Here is a 25,022-nt window from a genome sequence, read left to right on the forward strand (position 1 = left end):
AGAACAGGAAAATAAAAAAAAGATTGTTTTTCTCACCTTAAGGAAACTAGGTAAACTGTTTTAATCTAAAGGACAAATTGTCTACTTGATGGATTTTGGATCTGCATAAGAATTTCCCAGGGAAGAAAGAATATCTAACAAAAGGAACAGACATCAATAATGTCTGAGATACAACTGCCCCTCAATACCCTGATTTTGTGAAAATAAACAAATACAGTCTATAAGTGATAGAAATTAAGCCAAATACATTATAATACTGTATATACAAATCAGAAAAATATTTCCCTACCAGTAAACTCATTTATATTGTTTCTATATATACTGCAGTAGTATTCAGAGCAATAAAGAAGGCTGGCACAGATTTACAACAGAATTGTAATGACAACATTTTGTGTCAAAAAATTATGTAAAGTGTAAATAAACAGACTAGAATTCAGTGAGAAGCCTTTCAAAATGATTTTGTGAATTAGAAGATAGAATTGCATAAACCTGGTGATTCACAGGCCTGTACCCCTGGGGCTAATAATACATTATATGTTTATAAAACAAAATAAAAAATTAAAAAAAAAAAAAGATGATACAATTGCATTCCCATTATAACTTGGGATTGAAAGAGAAAATTCTGTGGATTTTAGCATGCTTTCTCTGCCAGTCAGTTTCACTTACAGGTTTTCTATTCAATAAATTCTTGATGATACCAACTGTCAATTTTACACTTAAAAAGAATTTTTATTGGGGATGCCTGGGTGGCTCTGTCAGTTAAAGCATCTGACTTTTGATTTTGGCTCAGGTATGATCTCAGTGTCCTGGGATTGAGCCCCATGTCAGCTCTGCCCTCAGAGGAGAATCTGCTTGTCCCTCTCCCTGGACTCCTTTCCCTGCACGCTCAATCTCTCTCTCAAATAAATAAAATGAATAAATAACTAAAATCTTTCTTAAAATGGAAAAAAATTGTAAATGGATTTAAATTAAAGAACAACTACAAAGATACTAAATGGTATGAAAACCCTGAGTTCAAACTAACTTCAAGGGGCTCACAGGGGATGCCAACAGTACTGGCAACATTCCACGTCAAAGAAAATATCAAATATTTCCTAGTAAAAATACAACTTCAGTAAAACCATTTCATGACATTATGAAGTGTATCATTTTGCAACTGGCAGTCTCACAAGCAATAGTAACCAAGTTGTAAAAAAAGGTTATCCCAGGGCTCCTGGGTGGCTCAGTCGTTGAGCCTCTGCCTTAGGTCCTGGATCCCAGGGTTCTGGGATTGAGTCCCCCACTGGGCTCCCTACTCGGCGGGAAGCCTGCTTCTCCCTCTCCCGATCCCACTGCTTCTGGTCTCTCTCTCTCTCTCTGTGTATGTGTGTGTGTGTCTCTCTCTGTCAAATAAATAACTAAATAAAATCTTAAAAAACAAAAACAGAAAAAAAAAAAGGAAAAGTTTTCCCTTTTCTAGAAGTAGTAAAACCAGGTAACACTTGGTTCCTTGGCCTGTTTCACCTCTCAAAACCTAAGGGAAATGTTCTTGAGCTATTCTAATGCCAATTAATTCTGATGTAAAGAACTGAGACACTAAATCTCAATGTTAGGAGATTGGTGAGTGGATACCTATTTATCTAAAAGTAGATTATAACTGGGGTGCCTGGGTGGCTCAGTGGGTTAAAGCCTCTGCCTTCAGCTCAGGTCATGATCCCAGGGTCCTGGGATCGAGCCCCATATTGGGCTCTCTACTCATCGGGGAGCCTGCTTCTCCCTCTCCCTCTGCCTACCTCTCTGCCTACTTGTGGTCTCTGTCTGTCAAATAAATAAATAAAATTTTAAAAAATTAATTAATTAATAAAATAAAATAGATTACACTATCTTAAAAGAACAAGTTAAAATTTTAATATGTCCTTACTGGTAGCAGAAAAGATCAATGCTTAGTGAATCCTAAAGTTTAATTTTTCAAGAATTTGCTGATTTTAACTCTTAAAATTCACGTTCTATATAATAAACCAAGTATAATATGTGCTAGAAATTTATGGAATAAGTCATCTTAGTACTCGTTCACAAAGTAAAAACATGTCACTTATTTCTCTACATTAAAAACATTTGTGATTTTTTTAAGGCATTTTCATTTCACTAATTCTCATAACCTTCCTATGACACAGATCTTATCACAATTTTGCAGAAAAGGAATCACAGAAACACTGAATTATACTCAGGCATCCCACTCCAATACCTTATCACTATTTTAGGTGTTAGGGATACCAGAGTGAACAAAACAATAAAATTCATTGTCTTTGTGGATACTATATTCTAGCAGGAAAATGTTAACAAACATTTTGGTAAATGGTGTTAAATGTTTGGAGAAAAAGAAATCATGGAAGGGAAATAAGTTATAACTGACCCTTGAACAACACACGCATCAGGGGCACCCTCTGCTCGCCTGCATGCAGTCCAAAATCCATGTATAAGTTTTGAAGCTTATCTAATATAGCTTACTGCTGACTTAGAAGCTTTACCAATAATGTAAACAACTAACAGATATTTTATGTTATATGTACTACATATATATATTCTTACAAAAGCGTTAAGCTAAGAGATAGGTAATGTTTTTAAAGAAATTGTAAGAGAAAACACATTTACAGTACCATACTGTATCTATCAAAAAAATTCATGTTTAAGTGATCCCATACAGTTCAAACCTGTGATGTTCAACAGCCAACTGTATATTTATTCCATCAGCAAAAATGCAATAAAAATCTAAGTAATTATGAGTTGGTTGCAGATTCAGAACCTTAAGACATGGGTTCTTTGCAACAGAATTTCCAGCTCTTTCAGGTGGTGTCATTAACTAAATATAGTTCTGTAATACCCTTTCCTTGTAAATCACTCCCTAAAAAGCTTTTGATTCAGAACTGTTTGCACATTTTATTTAAAAATTCTTTATACCACTAAAACCTCACTGACTAAACTGATCAACCAAACACAAAAATGAACTAGCAGGAATTCCTCCATATTTCATACTTACCGTAAGCATTGGGGAAGTCCCCAGGTCCTGGTCCAGGATAAAAAGGCCCTGGCCCTGGTGGCTGAACTGGATACTGTTGTGGGGGCCCAACATAAGGAGGGCCACTATGACGGTACTATAAAAGAGAAATTAAAGATATTTATAAATAATATGAAGATGGCTTACTATTAAAAAAAAAAGTTTTTGTGTGTATAAGACAATTACTGAAATAAGGTGAAAACTCTTGGTTAAATACATTAAAAAATGCTTGCCTGCCATCAAGATGCAATGAGGATGAAGAGAAAGATGTGCAGTAGGTAAAAACCTTACAGCACATCAGTGCACAGACAGACATCAGCTTGCTGTAAAATTATTTCAGGCTGGTAGCTTTCAATGAAATTGAATGTTATCACAGGAAGAGCATAATTACTGAGTCTGTTTTAGAGCAGATGGATATGGGAAAGGGATGGGGTAAAAGCAAGAAAATAAAAATAATTTCTCAAACATCTTAGAAAAATGGAAGAGAAATATTTCCTTACAATATTATGGAAAATGACAAAATGGCCAGACTTACAGCCAACAGAAAAGTTCACATACCACTAAAAACCAATGCCATCACCCACCCTCCCTGCTTCCTCTGATGAGAATTTGGGTTAATTCCCACTCTATTGCTGGACCGCACAAACCTGAGCGATACTTTACCTGTGGAATACAGTACTGAGGACCCTGGGGCACTGGGTACGGCATGGGCAGATGGTTAACCATCATGATGTGCTGATTGGCCTGATACACTGCAGTGGGTGTCTGTGCACCAGGACGAATGGAAGGACTGCTGTTCGGGATGGTAGCTCTAGGAGGCTGTATCTGAGGCCTCTGAAAAAACTGAGGAGGGGAGAAAAAAAATATTTATTTTTTTTACTAAGGGGAATGTGTAAATTTTACTATCTTGAGCTTTCTCCTTTTGTCCACTAATAGAAATTTTGCCAACTGAATTGGAAATGTAATATACACAAAAAGAGGCTAAACTGCATGTGGCTGGGATCACTAAAAATATTCTATACTAGAATATTTTTAAGGCAAGTTTTGATCAGTGCTATCACATATATGAAAACAGTCAGGCACTCTCACTTTTAAAATGAGGCCTCAGCTATCTTAAACAAAAAATTATATGCCATAATTATTAATTTTAAAATGTGATAAAATAACAAAAGGAGTAGCTTGTGTTTCTCTAAAACTTGTTCTACTATATAAAAGTACTTATATTAAAAATTAAAAGCAATCCCCTAAAAAGCTACCATTCAAGTAATTTATAAAATATTTCTAGACATAAAGATTTTCATCTCAGTCTATCGAAGTCAAGTTAAAAGCAAAACTATCAGGAGAGTTGTCACATGCCGATTTATTACATGAAGGGAATGGCCTTGCTTTTCTAAAAAGTGGCAACCCCATATTAAATTGGACCCAATTTTGCTTTCTTGAATAGTTTGCAATAAAAGTGGAAAATTTAGACAGACTTAAGAATGGTCTGGAAGAAGAAGAACTCAAATTTATCAAATGGCAGCCAGTACCTGTGGTTATTTATGGCTCTCACTGCAGGCTTAAAAGCCTTGAAACAATATACCAACAATAAATTCTCACCGTGAATGCATGTATATTCATCAGCAAACAATCAATCTCACTGTAATAATAAGGGAACAGAGTAATAAAGAGGCCATGCAGAACCAGTAGTTGTTACCTGGATGGGTCTGAATCCTCCCTTCAATTAGGAAGCAAGAAAGCAGCAGGAAACAGAAAGAAAGCCAATGGAAAAGCTTATAGATCAGTAGGAAGGGGTAGGACATAGCATGCAGCTCAACAAAAATATCTTTCTATTTAGTAATAATAGGAGAAGAAGGAAGATTAGAAAATCAGAATGACAATTCTCCACTTGAGAATTCAAGGACACATGGAACTGAAGAACTGAATCACACTTAATATAAATAAATACAGTGGCAAAAATATTCTTATAGTAGCTACAAGTTATAACAGCTTGAAAGGATATGTCTGTTTTTAAGTACAGGTGGGACTGATTCCTGTTCTTGGCTCTAGAGACACCCATTATGTGATTTGGCATTAGTTATTTAGCTTCTCTATGACCCACCATCTTTAATGGAGAAAATAGTTAATAATAAAAGTGCCATTCATTATTTTAAAGTTTGCAAATGTCCTAAGAAAAACTAAACTTTTCAAAATATATCAGGCCCATCAGGAAAAAAATCTGCTCTTCTCAATTAACACGGCATATAAGGACCCACTTAAAGCTTTAAAATGGGGAAACATAAAACTAGTCTTAAAATGTGGTTTAGCTCCAAAATTTCTTAAGTTGTCTCACAATTCCAGACATGAATACTGATTATGATTGGTCCAAATAAAGCAAGGATGAGCTTTGACCTTTGGGCCCACTCAGGTCTTATCCTGCCTTACTTACTCTTAAACATCAAGTCACCTACACATAGTAGAAGAAATGACTTTTTATTTTGTGTTGTTTGGAAGAATTAGGATCCAACGTCCAAGGCTCATCCCCATTTGGCCTTCATAACCCAGGACAAACAAAGCCCTAAAAAGAGTAAGTCACAGAAGTGCAATAGGCAGTACAGCAGGAGAATGGAGTGGATGAGGGAACCAGATGGGAAAGGCCATAAAGAGCAGTTGATGAAGATGAAAAGAAAGTACAAGCAGCAAAGCTGGGCTGGACCACCCCAACAACAATAGTCTTGCTGTTATCTCCACTGACACAGTTTTGGTGACAGACACAAGAATTCTGTTGGCTGCAACCAAGAACATGAACTAATAAACTTTGCATCCTACACTTCAACTCTCTTAATTACACAGCAGACAGAATCTATTATTCATCAATGTATGTGAGTTGTAAACACAATTCATGAATGAACTTAAGCATTTTTATAACTTGGTTAATATGAGAGGAGCCACAAAACTGTTACAGGCCTCAGAGAGAGGACAGTCATTCATCTGCTCAACTTAATGAGCATTACAACATGTTGGATGCAGTGGAGAGAAATCTTATTCCTGTAAGATCCTCTTCCACCAACTCTAGAGGGCAGCCAAGACAAAGAGAGTCAAACACAAGAGGTGATAATCCACTGGAGTTATATTATCACCAAATTTTCTAAGAATATTTACTGCCTAGTGCACTGAAGAGGCATGGTGTTACTAACTTGTGCAGAGCAAGGAAAGCAGATATGGGCAAAGTTTCTCCACAATTTTAACAGTTTACTGTATGTGAGTCCTTCTCCTAGCACTAGTTTCCAACTCCTCTGCTGGGGTTTTTAACGCCCTGATTATGACAGTTGAGAATACAGCTTATTCAAGGAGGATTCAGAAGCCTATTTTCTTCAGTAGTTTTAAAAAAAGAAATAAACAAGTGTTTCTGATGATAGTGCTAATATTATCATACAGCTGAACCCACAAAAACACAAAATTTATGGGTATGTGGACATGCAATATTTCTTATAAACTAAGACTTCAGCTTTGAAGCAGTGTAGGAGAGTGTATTCACATATGCATATTAAATAACACTGAAGCTTGATATAGCACTTACTAGCTACCAGGTACTACTCCAATTATTTTCCACATATAGTAAATTATTCTTAAAACACACCTCTAAGGCAGGTAGTATTATTAACACCTCCATTAGATACATGGAGAAATTGAGGGACAGGGAGATTAAGTAACTTTCTAAAGGTCTCCCACCCATAATTTAATAAGTACAGTCAGATTTAGGTGTATAAACTTTAACTGTTACACACCCTACTTCTCATGAAATGGAACACCCCTCATATTTTCAAACAACTGTTGACAGTCAAAAAAAATTTTTTCTAAGGCCCAAGGGATGTGGTGAGACCTTTATCCAAGTGCACTAATGGGCGGCATATCCCTCAATCGTAACATCCCTGGTAACAACAATTACTTCACAAAATTCATGCTTATTATACAGGAAAATAGATTTCTTCTACTTACAAGACTCTAATTCTCTATCTCCCTTAAAGTAACTGATAACTGTTCATATGCTTTTACTTCCTCGGTACAACATTTAACAGACCTTTTACTCAAACTCACTGCCCAAGAATTTTATAAGGACAGGCTGTCTGGAGCTTATTTTTCACCCTTAAGAAGTTCCCTCCCTTCCTCATTTTCCCTTTCCCCTTCCCCCATACAGGAGATTCTACTATCTATAAGACTAAAAAAGGTGTAATGACTGGAAAGGCAAAGAAATAAAAAGAGAATGTACTAAAGAAATAAATAAAAGAAAAAGAGAATAAAAAATGAATGTACTCTCTCCTAACCATTCAATTGTAAATTTAGAGTTAGATTTAATAGTGGTACAAGAAATTAAAAATCTGTGAGTGGGCATGGCAGCAAACTACATGTGAATGTGAATGGTCCTTCCCAAACTGCTTGCAATGTTTCTGAATCCCTTTTCCTCTCCACTAATCAAACTCTCTGGGATGCTAGATGGAAGGACAGTACAAGCCATTTAGTCCAACTACATACCTAAAATTTAAATCTCTTGTTTGACATGCCCTTCAGGTTACGACACTTGAGCAACCAAAGACACAGTCCATTTCATTATTAAATGGAGTTCTGACTTTCCTTTTACTGGCTCCAAATTTTTCTCTCTGTATCATTTTCCCTCTGGTCCAATAAATATTCCTAAAATCACATCAAAGTCAAATCCTTCTTCCACAGAAGTGATAAATCTCTAAGTTATGTGGAGACATCCATCACTGCCAACCTTCACACCAATGTCTATTTTTTGTTCAAAGCCAATTACTACCCTCCATGCCCTGTCCCTCCAACCAACATATTAAATTCCCTTTTCAGTCTTCTCTCAATATGGTCCCACAGTTAAAAGTCTCACTAAATAGAGACCAAAACACAAATATCCAGGTGGTGTCTCCCTAGACTGTATCTGGGCTCACTCAATAAATTTATCTGTTGCTAAACAAAACAGCAACATCTCTCTCTTATTCTGGCTGACTATATTTCCATTAATAAAACCAAGAATAACAGGAGCTGTTCTGTCAACCACATTTTACTACTGATTGGTACTGAGTTACAATCTCATAAAACCCTTACGTCTTCTTTATATATAACCTGGCAACAAGTCATGTTCTTCACTTTTGTGTATACTCTTAGGGCTGTGTAATGAAGTTCAGATAAGGAATAGTTTATGTTGTTTCTTTGAAAATGTATTTGGCTAATTTCAAACCCATCATTTCAGACTGTACAGATACTTCTGGATTCCAAATGTATAATACAAGGTCAAAACCACATAACTATCAGCAAATTTGACAGGCATGTCTTTAATCCAAGTCACTGATGAAAATGCCAGAAAAGGCTAAGTAGAGAAGGGAGGAATCATGTACAACATAAGTATCATTCCCAAACTTGATTTCAATCTGTTTTAAGTCTTTTATCTTTCAATGGTCCACTAATATGCCAGGAGAATGGCAAGGGAAAGAATCAGCTCTCATTTGGTGGTCATTGTGCAACTTTTCCAAAGGGCTTGGATACATTTATAACAGAGGCTGAATTTAGAGTACTCATGATAGCTAACTTTCACTGTAACATTCTAGAAACCAAAAGGAAAATGTTACCACTTGGAAAATACTTCTAAAGATGTGATAATTATACCGTTACCTAAAGTTTCCTTGCCAATAACATTAGGAATAAATGTTTTTTGAATATGTTGGCAATTCTATCACTTTTCATGACTTCACTCTTTCTAAAATCATCAAAAGACAAGGATATCTTTTTTTAAAAACTAAATAATAAGTTGATATTCTCTGAAAACTACCCATTCATTTTCAGCAACTCGAAAAATCTATTCAATCACATTAGTTCTTCCTCTGTGGAAAAAACAACAGAATAATTATTATTTTGCAAAGCAATAAAAACTATATAAAAAATGTGCTTCTGAAATCCCTAGCTTTCTGCAATATATAGTTCAGCCTCCTAGAGGAATAGTAAGATTTGGAATTATGAATTTTTTAAGTTAATATCTTTAAAAATTCTAAAGTACTTTTGAGGAAAATAACTACTGTAATTTTCTCACAAGTTGTAAGGGAATAAGCAGTGAAGAGTCCACGTAATGGGGTATCATTCAAGTATCAACCAGATACTCTGCTGACTTACACCAATTTAAAACGAATTCTAAATTCTTTCTGTACCTTCCCTGCATGTGGCCAATATCACATAATTTATGTGTCATTAAGAATTAAAAGATGTAAGCTCTAGAGCTGAGTTGTTCAATAGAATAGCCACTCGCCATATTTGATGACTTATAATGAAAGATTCCGTTCTTCAGTTGCACTGCACAGTTTCAGTGCTCAATAGCCACATGTGCAAACGTGTCATGAACAACACACTAACATTTTCACCACCATTACAAGAGTTCTACTAGATAGTAATGCCATAGAGGATTATGTCAGATGGAAGGAAAAAAACCCCGAGGATTCTGTTCAGGGACAGGTGTTCTGTCTGTCCATGCTGCAGACTCTGAAAAATGAGCATCCTTGTAGAATACTTTGCTCACAGGCAAAAACAGGCTGAGAAAGGAGGGAAAGATAGGCAGGATATGTCACTGTTAAAGAAAATTGACATTTACCCAGAATCTACTATGTGCCAGGGACTCTGACAGGCAGGTACTCTGATCCTCATAACTCCCTTAGGAAGTAGGTGCAGTTGTTGTAAAACTTCAATATTTTATCACTTATGGGCATATTTTATCCACTTCCAAAGATAAGAAATCTGAGGCTCAAAGTTAGTTTGTAGTGAAGCCAAGATTCCCAGTTATGCCAACTCCCAACCTGTATTTTCCATTACTATTTCTGCCCTAACCCTACAACTCTTTGGTGACTAAGGCACTAGATAAACTGCCCATGGCTGACTTACATTAAGCTCTGAAAAATCTAAGAGGACTGGTCATAAGGCTGCATAAATGCTTGATCTTATTTCTACTTTGCTTGATATGCCAAGTCTGACCCCAGAGGCAAACTCTAAACTTTCATTTATTTTATTTTCCAAATCTAAGAAACTGCACAGAGCAATACAAATATTTCTCCACCAGAAACTAAGACTTCAAATGTAACAACACAAAAACCTTGAAGAGTCATAATGAAAAAAATTTAAAAAATAAAAATAAGCCAGCAGTTTTCTTTTCTTTTAATCTTTTAGTAAAAAGAACAAAACTACAACAGGAAAACATGCACAGTTTCAATGTTGTTTGCCACTAGGTAACATATTTCCTTGATGTGAAATACTGTTAAGCTTTATCAAGCTTTTATTTGTTTACAATAAATCCAATTACTTCGAATATGGCACACTATTCAACATTTGTCAATATTATGGGAACTAAAATCATGTATCAACACATTGCAAAATATTTTTGTTCTATGAACACTTTTAAATACCAATTCCCTGATCTTTCTCAAAATGCAGACTACTCAGCCACAGAATATAACCAACACTTGGTCTCTGTTGTGAAATCCAAAAGTAAAATAAGGACAGGAACACAAGTAACTTTAAACCACAACTACACAAATTTCAACAACTAAACATGAAATTAATAACACAAGCCAGAATCTACATTATACCAAGTGACTTGCTTTACTTATGAGTGTACGTTCTGTTCTTTGTTTCTAATTACCTTGGGATTTTCAAACATCAGAGTAAAAATAGTTGCCATATTTCTAAAGCCATGGGTGTCTGCATATAAAATTACTTAGTACTTCTTCTTTTACCTTGTAAGATAATTGTTAGTCTAATCTAAAACTCTCTCCAGGCTACAAAATGCAAAAAGAATGGAACATCCTAATTAATTAATCTGAAAGAATCCCTGTAAAAGCCTAAAACTAAAAAACTAATGGTACTGGAAGAAGACACGGCTGACATAATTCTAACTGGAGCATGGTATCCCTGACTTGAGGGACTCAGTAAGAGCTCTAGCTGGCCACACATAAAGATACTCTACGTAAAAGTAGTTTCAAGAAAAACATTCTGTTACAGTTTCTTGATCCTATTCAACTAAAAATATCACTATCCAGAATGCTGTTTCATTTCAATTCAGTTAACTTCATTTTACAAAGAAGAAAAAAAATATACACATAGGTTCTAGATTACTAAACTGGACAATCGTGTTTTCATTTCGCAAGCAATTACCTCCAATTATCTTATCTAAATAACAGTATTTTTATTCTTTGTAATGTTTATAGAACCAATGGTTACTAAGCAGTCACAAAAACTTAACGTATTTACAGTTGGACTTTAGAAACAACAATCACAGGAGCCATCATCCAGCATCAAATTACTGTGTTTAAAAAAAAAAAAAATAAAAAATATATATATATATATATATATATATATCAAAGCATGAAAGGATGTGGTCAGAAAGGCAGCCACTGATGAACAATTCAATAAAGGAGAAATAGGAAATCTATTCACTAAGTCTAACTAGTCGTAGCTAATTATAACCCCTGATTTAATTCTTTCTGGCCAAAGAAAACAATTATAGATTAAAAAATAATTTATGCCTTCAATTCACAACAAACCAAAAATAACCTAGGACATGGATGTTTTACCCTTTAAAAATGTATTCTCTGTGTACCACTCAATGTTTTTTACCATTTGCTCTCATTATACAAGTTTCTATGTACTATTTTGTCTTATGAGCATCTCCTTCTCTATGAACCTCTACCTGACTGACTTTTTCTTTTCCTTCCTTCCTTCCGTTTTCTTTTGAGACATCGGATGGGGATGTGAGGAGGAGCACAGGGAGAGGTAAAGAATCTCAAGCAGGCTCCATGCCCACCAATGGAACCCGAAATGGGGCTCGGTCTCACGACCCTGAGATCACAACCTCAGCCAAAAACCAAGAGTGGGACACTTACCCAACTAAGCCACCCAAGGAGCCCCTCTAACATGACTTTAGATTTGAGGAGAAGACTTTTAAATACAAACTTCAACCATTAAGTGGGAAATAGTATCATCTCCATGGGGGTTATCTGGAAATATGTGGAGGTATTTTTTGTTTTGTTTTGTTTTTTAATTGTCACTGCGGGAATTCTACTGGCATTTAGAGTCCTAAGGTTGCTAAATGAACTGCAATTCACAGGGAAGGATTTCATAACTGGTTATCCCACCCCAAATGCCAATACCTATTCCATACTGGAACAAACCAAACTGGACTGTACAGCCATGGATAAAGCAGAGCAAACTCTTCCTAACAATTCGCTCTCCGCCACAGCACGGCTTCAGCTAGCTCCCGCTCAGCACTGTCACTTCAACTCCCGGCCCTCTCTCTCCTAGTTTTCCAAGGGGACTAATTCCTACTGCTGTCTCCACCAAAGTTATAGGTTTCCGTACTCAATTCTCTCTGGTGTTATGAGAAATTTTAAACTGCTATTTAGAAAGGAGGAATACCAGAGTAAAAAGCAGCCAGCTCTCTGGTTTTTGTATCCAAAAGTAACACTCTGGATTTATGATCCATCTCAAGAATTGATCTTCAAGAACTTGTGTCAGAAAGTAATTACGTTCCTTGCTAATGAATAAATAATAAGCATATACACACAGGGAGTTCTACTTTTCTAATGGTTGAAATATGCCATAACTTCACAAGCATTATCCCATAGCTAAATAAAGAACCAATCTGCCAAAACTTTGAGTCATATGACACATGAAAATCATTTCAGAAATGAAATCAACCTTTTCTCACCAAGACTCCTTTAAGTGTTCCTTGGTTTTTGGAATTAAAGAAGACAAAGAGTATCACAAGACTTTAGGCTCAGGAGAAAGTTCAGAAAACAAATTTTCCCAGAGTAGATAGACTCTTTTATAAAGGCTTAACTACAACATCCCTATTTGAGGACCAATGCAATTGAACAGAAATTATAGAAACACTCAGCCTTATATGAAGGAGCTTAGAAATAGTTTTTCTTAATCAGTAGTTTTTTTCCTACACTGCTTTTGGAACAGAGAACTCCCAGGCTTCTCTGTTAAGAATAGTTCCATGGCTTGATCCCTGACTAAAATTTAAGCCTTGCCTCTATGACCATTGACGAAATATTTTATAAAATTTATAATCAACCTTTTTACCTATGGGCTTATCTTCCTTTCAATTATAAGTAATCAATCTAGAATTGTAGTATATGCCAAACACTGCTAATCACTGTCCTTCCATTATCTCATTTACTCTTCATATCAGTCCTAAGATGGGTACTAGTATTGTCCCCATTTTACAGATGAGAAAAAAGGCTGAGACCAATGAATAAATTGCCCAAAACCACTCAGTTAGTAAGACTCAAACCTAGGTCTAGTTGACATGACAATGCAAGCTCTTAAAGTACTTTAACAACGCTGTCTGTTGATACTAAAAAATACCCGAATTTTATTTCTTCATCTAACCCAAAGAATTGCCATCCATTTCACATAACCATATCTGAGTTCTCCTGCAAAGTGTCCTTAGCACTTCAGAATATGCTTGGTTTTTTATCATCTAAATTAAAAAGACTTGGGGCGCCTGGGTGGCTCAGTGGGTTGAGGCCTCTGCCTTTGGCTCGGGTCGTGATCGCAGGGTCCTGGGATCGAGCCCCGCATCGGGCTCTCTGCTCAGTGGAGAGCCTGCTTCCTCCTCTCTCTCTGCCTGCCTCTCTGCCTACTTGTGATCTCTCTCTGTCAAATAAATAAATAAAATATTAAAAAAAAAAAATTAAAAAGACTTCATTTTGAGAAATAGAGCCTTATATCACTGGTAGACAATGAAATCCAGCAATTACACCATGTCCATTTACTCAATAATAAGAATTCTAACTATGATTAACACAGGTAAACAATGGGTAACACTTCTTTCATTTTATCAAACCATGCTAGGCTGCATAACAGTATCAAAAACAGCTAACACTTCCTGCTGTTTACTTTATGTCAGATGCCTAAAGAATCTTATCTCTAAAATGGAGGGCATTTATTCCCGTTTCCCATATGAGGGAACTAAGGCTCAGAAAAAGATCTGTTTAACCCAGATAGTTGCACAGTAAAGCTGGTAATATGAACCCAGATCTGTAAGGCCTAGGCCCTTTCAACTATAGCAAGAGAAAATGTTTCAGGATACTCTGTAAGAAGCTATTTGGAGGGAAAAACCCTGCAAGATTTTTCTTTATCCCAAACCACCTCCTCTAGTATATTCCTGCTAAATAAATTAGTGCCAGCATATACATTTTTTAATTTTAATTTATATAATTACTTCATTTAAAAAGAACCAACTGGCTATAAACATTAAAATTAAATAATGTATTTATTTTCTATGTATCCTGAGAATAATTCTATGAAACAAATGACTATGTATTAACTGTTAATTTGATATTAGATCTAAGTTAGTAACTGAGATTAAATGGTTTTAGAAATACTAATGCTATTTTATACACATCAATACAAGTTACATCAGAATGTTAACAGAAAACCCTTAGAATGTTGCCTGTTCCAGTCAAATTTAAACAATACATATAACCACAAAATCTGTGAGGGCTTACCATATCTGAAAATTTTCAGGGTTCCCTAAATTGAGAGCAATTGTTTTGGGGGGAAAAAACCACTTTATTATTTTTAAATTGTGCCATTAACAGAAGGGAATGTGTTCGTTAATAACAAAATGCCGTGAAATTAGTGAAGGACAAAAAGAACAGAATCACAGGAGACTGGAGCTACTCTTAAAGAGTACAGGTTGGGTGGTTCCCTGGAATGGCAGCATTCTAAGGATCAGCAGCTACTAAAGCCCCCACCTATTAGTTAAAGGTGATAGTGAAGGGGCAAGGGTACAGTACCTGGTGATGGGCAGGTCGAGGCCCCGCTGCAAACTGAGAAAAGGAGGGAAAACAAACACAAAAGGAAAGGCACAAAGAGTCAGAAACACCACAACAAAAACCAAAATGTCACACAATATGCCAAAAGAAAAAAACCCACAAGAAAAAAAAAAAAAAAAAAAACACAAACAGTCAAAGCTTTGCTGCAGGACAGTGACAGACAGGTACTAAGATTCAACAGGTTAACACCACTCCAGCTATAGTTTGCCATTTATCAGCTGGGAGAGAAACAGCTAAGCTGTTAGGCACATAAGGGTATCTCTCTGATAGGAATATTAAAAAAAATAATAAAATAAAATCCTAAAATAAAGCAAAAGAAGGTTTGAAATACTAAGTGATTATATTAAGACAAACATGAAAAAGTCAAGGGTGCTTATGCAACTGATACAGCTGGAGGAAATGGAGAAGTTTTTATAGTATAAGAAATAGCCAGGAGGTAATTAAAATGTCCAACAGGAAATACAGAATGTTAACAGGACCGATTTCAAATTCACTTTAGTTTAATAGGGTATCTCACACATGAAATGGAAATTTCAGTATCTTCCTTTATTTCTTAAAGAATAAAATTTCATTTATATATCTATAAATATACAAATATATTTATAATATATAAATATATATTTAAATATATAAATTACGACATATATATTTAAATACAATTAACTAGTAAAGTTTAATATCAGGCATACCAAAGCAAATAGCTGGTAAAGAACATCACCCTCTAAAATGATTAATCAAAGTGGTACTATTTTAAGCTCAGGAAGAAAAAAGAGTGAAAGAAATAAAATCTCTCAGTTTTTATACACAACAGCACAACACTGTCCATATGTACCTACTGCTATTTGATACTGAGAATAAAAACAAACAAAAAAATATAATTCCTTAGCCCAACAGAGTGCTTAAAAGCAGGTAATATACACTCTCTTACTTTCCCTAATGTACAATGAAAGAAAAAGCTTTCCTACTAATAAAATTTTAAGTACTAAACTTGTAAGATCAACTATTCTTCACTAGACCATTAACTAGACTTCCAGTGTAATTTCACTAAAAAAGACAGAGAAGCTGGGTGCCTGGGTGGCTCTGCTTTCTGCTCAGGTCATGATCCCAGGGTCCTGGGATTGAGCCCTGCATCTGGCTCTCTGCTCAGCAGGGAGCCTGCTTCCTCCTCTCTCTCTCTCTCTGCCTGCCTCTCTGCCTACTTGTGATCTGTCTGTCAAATAAATAAATGAAATCTTAAAAAAAGACAGAGAAAACTGTTCGGGACATAGTGTCATGTACTGGCTACTAATACATTAACTATTGAAATGTTAACGACCCCCTTAATAGTGAAAAGAAAATATTTACAAAGCAGTTTTGAACTCAAACCACAAGGACTTGAATGGAATACATTTAAGAAACTAAAATACGTCTTCAGTTATTTCCTAGAAAGCCTTCCTTCTATTAACTCAACACTACAGGTGAATCAGACTGAAGATTAACTAAGAACCAATCCCTCATACTCAGAATTTAAGTTACATGCAAGAGATGTGGAATAATTCCCCAATTGCTGCTATTTCACGTAAATAATTTTCAAAAAATTGCAGTGGAGCATATGCCATAATGCAGGAGCTGGCTGAAGACTGCTTTATTAAGAATTCTTCTTAGAAGCTAAAACATCACCAATTTTTCAAGTAATGAAAAGTGTCTTAAACACAATTCGAAGTTTTTCAGCATAAATTAACAAGCCCTTGATGACCTGTGTGATTAGAGTGTGTTAGGTCAGCCATTATATCTGCTAACTACTATAAAAGAGTTTTTTAGAATGATGATAAGGGCAACTTTACTTCGTGAACTTTTTCTCTTCATAGAAACTGAGGTCTTATATTTTCAGTTTTCCAATTATGAAAAGAAAACAGATCATACCTCTACTATGGACACCAAATTTCAAGAATAGGCAATACCACCCATGTGGTATGAAAGTAGGGGGTGGAAGTGAGATGTTTCTACATGACACTTTTGAAGAAAATGAGAGAGAAGGGCCACGTTAAAAAATTAACCTGAGTATAGCAGTACCTGTCTTATCACTGTTCCACAGAAAGGTCTCATTTCTAAGGCTCTAAAATAAAAGTTGTAACTTCATATATTCGGAAGATTCCAGTCAAAAGAGAACTTTCTATGAGCAAGAGGAGTACCTTATAAAATTACACATATATTTAAAAAAAACCAAAAACAAAAACAAGAAAAAACAAAAAAAACACAAGTTAGTTGGAAAGTACCCTAGTCTATTTTGCACTAGTCACCATTGGCTATTGAGCTTTCCACTTGGAATGACAACAGTCTTAATCCTATGGGTAACTGTAAGCAACAGAACAAACTGTAGTCACTGCTGGCTCATATTAAAAATAGAAAGATTCATTTCTTCTTTTTATTTTTTAAGGGGTTTTTAGATGGTGAGGACTGTAGATATTAAGGAAAGCAGCCTTCTGTGAACTTGGATCCAATGTTAATGCCACCCACCCACCCATTCACTCACTCTTCTGTGCACAGTTGGCAACAGGGCATGGCCAACATAACACTGATGCATTTTTGGCACTTAGAACCACAAAATATAACCAGTGGATACAGGTTACTACAAAAGCCAAACTGTTCCCCGTTCCAATGAGGCATTTAATAGATACTTTGGAGGCTATTTAAAAATAAGCTATTTTTTAAAGAGTTCCAGTATAACCAGAAAATGGAACAGATAGGTAGCTAACCAGTACCTTTTTGCTTTTAAACAAATTTTCAATAATATGAATTTCACTAAGATACTATACATCAAATAGAAATACGGACACAAAGATAACCTGAAAGAGGGAGGGGATGCCACGTGAAGCCACTTGGATTGCAAAGGCAGCTGTCCAGGGAAGAACAGAAGAGCCTAAACTGTGCAATTGCCAATGGCCCATTAATGCAGAAATAGAATGGAGTAAGTTTTAGCTGCTCTACAAAGCCAAGGGAAGGGTCCCTTCCTGAGTGCAACAGCTTACCTCTCCTCACCAGTTGAGATAGCTGTGGGATGGATGAGACTAAACTATGGCAACTTGGGATGTAGAAAGAAAATGCAATCCTGTCAAACTTCATATCCCAACTTCACCCTCCCAGCACCAACACAAATGAAATAAAGAAAACTGGACCCAAAACAACAAGCAAGAGTAGTCTAGGGTTTGCTAGTCTTGCACTTGTTTTGGGATATGTAATGGAATGTTATGTGTGTGGTTTTTAGTAATGGGGGTGGTAATGGTCACTAGCAGAGCAGATGGCAAAAATTGCATAGAGGATAGTATCTGAAGAGTTTATGACCACAGAAACATGGCTGACAACTACAGACAATTTCCTCTTTGATATTCAATTATAAAAAGGAAAGAGGGAAAAAGAAGCCTTGAAATTTATCTTTTAATATCAAATTTATCTGAAAGGGATATCCCTCTTTGAGTTTAAAATAAAGAAAAATCTAAACCCCAAATTACTCCTGTCTAATTCCCAATCAAGAAGACCCACCCAATTTGTTATTCTTTTCCCCGCTATGCCTGGCAGAAACTGCCATGCTAGGTTAGACTTCCAGAGAAGAAGCAATCAAAGCATTTCTGTTCATCAGCCAATAAATGGATGTGGTCAAAAATAATGAGTGCCAGAGGCACCACTGCCTGCAAGAAGTACAGTTTGTTATATTGCTTACAATGCAGTATTTTATCCAGCCTCTTCCAGCCAAGGACCTGTAAACGGGAGTCTGTTCCAAAACCTTCCTCCTCTTCCAGTTGTCTGTGCAATGTATTGGCACTGTTCTGCTGGGCTGTCAAAAAAACTGGTTTAGAGATGCAGCTCTTCAGTCAGGTTTTGCGCCAGTTCTAACCATGTAAATTTCTTTTCTTTCAATAATTATAAAAGGGGGATGGGGTGAAGAGGGCCATAGTTCTTTGCAGTAAGAGCTTACCATAATGTCCCATGTTTAATGACTAGAAGCAGGGCCTATCTAAATTAATCTGGTGAGATCTCAGGCCCACTCCAAGTAGTCAAGTATCCACAACCCCAAACCACTCTCAGAACACAACTTGCATCGGACATCTTGTTGATCATTTCAGCAAAAAAAAAAAAAAGAAAGAAAAAGAAAAGAAAAGAAAAAGGAAAAAAGAAAAAAAAAAAAGACAAGCAAACAGGCAACTAACTAGGACCAAAGTCCCACCTCTTTAGAAAGGTTCTTCCACCCCCTGGGGAGAACCAGGATCTAAGAACAGGTATTGGAGAAGAGGGCAATAGGGAAAAGGAAGACAGAAGAGGGTAAGAAAGAGATTACATTTTGGTGCAGTCCATGATCTCTAGTTCTTTGAGCAATTTTTCATACATTTCAACATTTCTCAGTTCATGCATAAAACGAAATGAATAGGAGCTAATGCAATGAAATACCCCTATACTATAGGCAAAAAAGCAGGGGTGGGAAACCAAAGAAGATACCTGTACTCTGAGGAAAACACAGAGCTGAGATACAAGTAGGAATGTGAGATACGATGTGAGATGTTACAGAAGCACCTTCTGGCAAAAATCAGTCATGCAGGGCAGGAAACGACGTTCTAAGGAATGGACAGCTGAAGCCACTATATACTTTTGTGAAACAGAGGGATGAACCTAGAGTAAATTCTCAGTCTTTGCAATATTTATTGCAATCCATGTAAAGGATGAGCAAAGAGGATGACAGCATTTTAATTTGTATCGCAATTTATTTACCGTCTGAAAAAATAAATACACCACTGGTGTATGTCATGCATATGTCCAAACTGTCAAATGGTTAGAACTGTTCTAGCGACACCGATTCAGAAATCTTACTTCCCAAACCACTGAAATTTGAGAGTCTAATTAATGAAATTTAATTTACTTTTAAAATCACTGTTTTACTGTCCTCCTGAATTATGAACAGTACAACAAATTAAGAGCTGAAATGAACTTGAATGCAACCAGATTAAAAAAAAAAAATCATGCCACATAAAAGTAAAAGAAGATAAAAAGCTCCATTTCTTCTCTCAATAAATTTAAATTATTCCTATACTAGTCTGAAAATGCAGTTCTGACCAATAATAATAATAATAATAGTAATAGTAATAATAATAATAAAGTAAAATAAACTGTCCTTGGAACAAGTTTCCAAAAACGAGTAAAAGTTTTAGCCAAAGGAACCGAAGCTCCTAAAAACACAAACTTAAACGGAAAACACTGTCTAGAACAAGCTTCTGTATACTTACCGGAGAACGGGTTTGAGGTTGTGAATTCATTGTCTGAGGGGCTTGAGGGTATACCAACGTGGTTGGACCTGCATTCTGTCCAGAGGGATATGGGGTCTGTCAAAAAAATGACAAGAATAATATCATATTTTGAATATACATGGCAGGATAACTCAAAGTATTCAAAAGAAATTTATTAAAGTATTTACTAGTACGGTTTACAACTCTACTTTTTTTTTTTTTTTTTTATAAATATATATTTTTATCCCCAGGGGTACAGGTCTGTGAAACACCAGGTTTACACACTTCACAGCACTCACCAAATCACATACCCTCCCCAATGTCCATAATCCCACCCCCTTCTCCCAAACCCCCTCCCCCCAGAAACCCTCAGTTTGTTTTGTGAGATTAAGAGTCACTTATGGTTTGTCTCCCTCCCAATCCCATCTTGTTTCATTTATTTTTCTCTACTTTTAAAAACTTATCTTTACCACAATACACAGCAATTCAGAATCAGAGTGGCATTTTTTTAAGAGGTTACTTTAAACACCTCCTGATAAGGAGACATCTGCAACCCAACAACTAAGTACAATGATTTGATAACCTAAGTACAAAGAGCACTCACTGTCCATTCATCTATTTCAGAAACGGACAGACCATGCCACAAACAAAATGAAACATGGCTGAGAGAATGTGTTATTGCTGTGGTAAGTTTTCCAAAGTATCTATAAGCAAAGAAAACCACTGAGGAAGACACCCCAGAGACAAATTAGCAGTTCACTAGGTTTACTGCTATATTGTTGCTGTTCTCTTCCACTGCTTACACTTTAATCCTTTTACACGACCATTTTCTTTTTTTTACATAAAAATATATAATCAATACGAACTTTAGTCAAAAGCATGGGGTAAGTGGTACTATGTACTAACTTACCATAGGTTTTCTGAAAATAAGAATATCAGCTTTTCATTATGAAACCATGTTAAATACTACAAACTAGGGCGCCTGGGTAGCTCAGTGGGTTAAGCCGCTGCCTTCGGCTCGCGTCATGATTTCAGGGTCCTGAGATGGCATCCTGCATCAGGCTCTCTGCTCGGCAGGGGGCCTGCTTCCCTTCCTCTCTCTCTACCTGCCTCTCTGCCTACTTGTGATCTCTCTCTCTGTCAAATAAATAAATAAAATCTTTAAAAAAAAATACTACAAACTAGCATTTGTGCTACTGAATCCAGGAAAGGGGGAAAAAAAAAAGGGATGCCTGGGTGGCTCAGTTGGTTGAGCAGCTGCCTTCGGCTCAGGTCATGATCCCAGTGTCCTGGGATCGAGTCCCACATCGGGCTCCTTGCTCAGCGGGGAGCCTGCTTCTCCCTGTGCCTCTGCCTGCCATTCTGTCTGCCTGTGCTCGTTCTCCCCGCCCCCCCCCCGATAAATAAATAAAATCTTAAAAAAAGAAGAAGAAGAAGAAATCTGTAACATGTTTAAAATGAAATAAGAGCAGGTGCCTGGGTGGCTCAGTGGGTTAAGCCGCTGCCTTCGGCTCGGGTCATGATTTTGGGGTCCTGAGATGGCATCCTGCATCGGGCTCTCTGCTCGGCAGGGGGCCTGCTTCCTTTCCTCTCTCTGCCTGCCTCTCTGCCTACTTGTGATCTCTCTCTGTCAAATAAATAAGTAAAAATCTTTTTAAAATAAATAAAAATAAAATGAAATAAGGGCAATAGCAATGGATACAGAATCACAGGACTTGGCTTCAAATCCCACCTGCCATTTACTTGGGCAAGTAATTTATCCTTCCCATGAATGTAAAAATATTAGCTAATCTACTTCACAAGTAAATTCCTAAGATTAAATGAGGAAAAATCAATTACTGTACAATCACCTTTTACCACCACAATACCAGTTCTACAAATGAGGAAATCAAAGGTCACAAAATTTAAATGTCAGGGCACTTGGGTGGCTCAGTTGGCTGAATGTCTGACTCCTGGTTTTGGCTTAGGTCATAATCTCGTGGGTCAAGAGATTGAGTCCCATGTCAGGCTCCAGACTCAGTCGGGATTCGGCTTAAGATTCTCTCTCTCATGGAGCCTGGATGGCTCAGTGGGTTAAGCCTCTGCCTTCAGCTCAGGTTGTGATCTCAGGGTCCTGGGATGGAGCCCACATTGTGCTCCCTACTCAGCAGAGAGCCTGCTCCCCCCACCCCTCCGTGCCTGCCTATTTGTGATCCCTCTCTGTCAAATAAATGAATAAAAAAAATCTTTAAAAAAAAAAATTCTTTAAAAAAAAAAAAAGGATTCTCTCCCTCTTCACCCACTGGCAAGCTTGCTCTCTTTCTCCCTGTCTCTGTCTCTAACAAATAAATAAATCTCTTAAAAAAAAAAAGAAAGAAAATACAAGTGTCTTATCCAAGGTAACAAAGTAAATGCTATCTCTAGAAAGTATTCTAACTTTGTTTTAAAAGAAAATTCTACAATTTTTAGCGTCTGTTGACCATTTAGCGGCAGTTTAGCTGGGATTAACAATTTAAAGCAAATGTCTGAGGGATGCCTGGCTGGCTAAGTCAGTGTAGCATCCAACTCCTGATACTGCAGTCATGAGTTCAAACCCCAAATTGGGTATAGAGATTACACACACACACACACACACACACACACACACAATCTTCAAAGCAAATCTTTAAAAACTTTATCATAACTTTTAATTAATGAAAACAAAACAAAATCAATGGACACACACTGGACACAGAGGATAACTTGTAATCTTTGAACATGGTAACATTATGCCCATCTCTATAACCAACATTAAGGTCCTACCTACATCAGGTTAGTTTCCCTTTTTCACAACAGGTGTACTAAATCTGACCACAAATTGAAAATTATGACAGCAAGCATCTCAAATCTATCAAATAGGTGATAATTGCATCACATATGACCCAAAAGTTAGCCATGGATTTCTCACCAAAGATAATTTTTAGCACTGTCTGAAAAATCAAGTTTATGTGTATATATCACATTCAAACTCTAGAAGGCTGGAGGTTGACTATTTCAACTTAAAGTTAACTTTCTAATTGAAGTTAACTATTCCAACATAAGAGAGGTAAATGGATTTCTTTGCCAATTTGAATGCCTTTTATTTCTTTTTGTTGTCTGATTGCTGAGGCTAGGACTTCTAGTACTATGTTGAACAATAATGGTGAAAGTGGGCATCTCTGTCAGGTTCCTGAACTTAAGGGAAAAGCTCTCATTTTTTCCCCACTGAGAATGACATTCGCTGTGGGCTTTTCATAGATGGCTTTTATGATACTTAGGTATGTTCCCTCTATCCTTATAGTTTGAACAGTTTTAATCAGGAAAGGCTGCTGTATTTTATCAAGTGCTTTTTCTATCAGTTGAAAGGATCATACGGTTTTTGTCTTTTCTTCTATTACTGTGCTCTATCATGCTGATTGATTTCTGAAAGCTGAACCACCCTGCATCCCAGAATAAAACTCACCTGATTGTGGTGAATAATCTTTTTAATGTACTGTTGGATCCTACTGGCTAGGAATATTTTGGCATCCATGTTCATCAGGCTATTCGTCTGTAATTCTCGTTTTTGATGGGATCTTTGTCTAGTTTGGGGATCAGAGTAAAGCTGGCCTCATAGAAAGAGGAAGTTTTCCCATTATTTTTATTTTTTGAAACAGCTTCAGTAGAATAGGCATTATTTCTTCTTTAAAGGTTTGGTAGAATTCCCCTGGGAAGCCATCTGGCTCTGCACTCTTATTTTTCTGGAGGTTTTTGATTACTGCTTAATTTCCTTGCTGGTTATTGGTCTGTTCAGATTGTCTATTTCTTCCTATTTCAGTCTTAGTAGTTTATAAGTTTCCAGGAATGTGTCCATTTTTTCTTGATTGCTTAATTTGTTGGCATACAATTGTTGATAATAATGTCTAATAATTGTTTCTATTTCCTTGGTGTTAATTGTGATCTCTCCTCTTTCATTCATGATTTTATTAATTTGGGTACTTTCCCTTTTCTTTTGGATAAGTCTGGCCAAAGGTTTACCAATCTCACTAATTGCTTCAAAGAACTAGTTTCTAGTTTCATTGATCTGTTCTACTGCTTTTCTGATTTGTATTTCATTGATTTTTACTCTAATCATTATTATTTCTCTTCTGTTTGGCTTAGGCCTTATTTGCTGTTCTTTCTCCAGGTCCTTTAAGTTAAGTTTAGCTTGTGCATATGGGATTTTTCTAATTTTTTCAAGAGGCTTGGATGGCTACATATTTCCCTCCTAGAACCACCTTTGCAGTATCCTATAGGGTTTGGGTCGATGTGTTTTCATTTTCATTAGTTTCATTGAATTGTTTAAGTTCTTGAATTTCCTGGTTGGCCCAAACATCCTTTAGCAGGATACTCTTTAACTTCCAAGTGTTTTAGTTCCTTCCAAATTTCTTCTTGTTGAGTTCCGGTTTCACAGCATTGTGGTCTGAAATATGCAGGGGATAATCTCAATCTTTTGGTACCAGTTGAGACCTGATTTATGACCCAGTATGTGACCTATTCTGGAGAAAGTTCTGTTGGCACTGGAGAAGAACAAGTATTCTGTTGTTTTAGGATGGAATGTTCTGTATATATCTATGAAGTCCATCTAGTCCAATGTGTCATTCAAAGCTGTTTCTTAATCTCCTTAGATGATCTGTCCATTGCTTAAGTGAAGTGTTGAGGTCTACTTTGATAATACTACTAATGTATTATCAAAGTTTCTTTATTTTGGCTATTAACTGGCTTATATAACTGGCTGCTTCCATGTCGAAGACTTAGATATTTATAATTGTTAGATCTTCTTATTGGATAGACCTTTTAGGTATGATATAGTGTCCCTCTACATCTCTTACTATGGTCTTTGGTTTA

General features: G+C 36.4%; 1 protein-coding gene across 50 annotated transcripts in view; it reads right to left on the minus strand.

Annotated features, from left to right (window-relative positions):
- The window catches only part of EIF4G3 (eukaryotic translation initiation factor 4 gamma 3), a 346,104-nt gene that overhangs the window by 150,312 nt on the left and 170,770 nt on the right, over window positions 1–25,022 (minus strand). For 14 of the 50 annotated variants that reach the window (XM_082684560.1, XM_082684562.1, XM_082684556.1 and 11 more), the window contains 3 exons: window positions 20,160–20,255; window positions 3,698–3,877; window positions 3,017–3,131 (listed from right to left, as the gene is read on the minus strand). In XM_082684560.1, coding sequence (XP_082540686.1) covers window positions 3,017–3,131; window positions 3,698–3,877; window positions 20,160–20,189 — 325 coding nt within the window. In that variant the 5' untranslated portion in view covers window positions 20,190–20,255. Of the gene's footprint in view, window positions 1–3,016; window positions 3,132–3,697; window positions 3,878–4,730; window positions 4,752–14,868; window positions 14,902–18,604; window positions 18,719–20,159; window positions 20,256–25,022 lie in introns of all 50 variants that reach the window. The other 36 variants (XM_082684539.1, XM_082684529.1, XM_082684535.1 and 33 more) reach the window with 6 other exon arrangements.

This window comes from Mustela nivalis, assembly GCF_964662115.1.
Source record: "Mustela nivalis genome assembly, chromosome: 10".
Lineage (NCBI taxonomy): Eukaryota > Metazoa > Chordata > Mammalia > Carnivora > Mustelidae > Mustela > Mustela nivalis.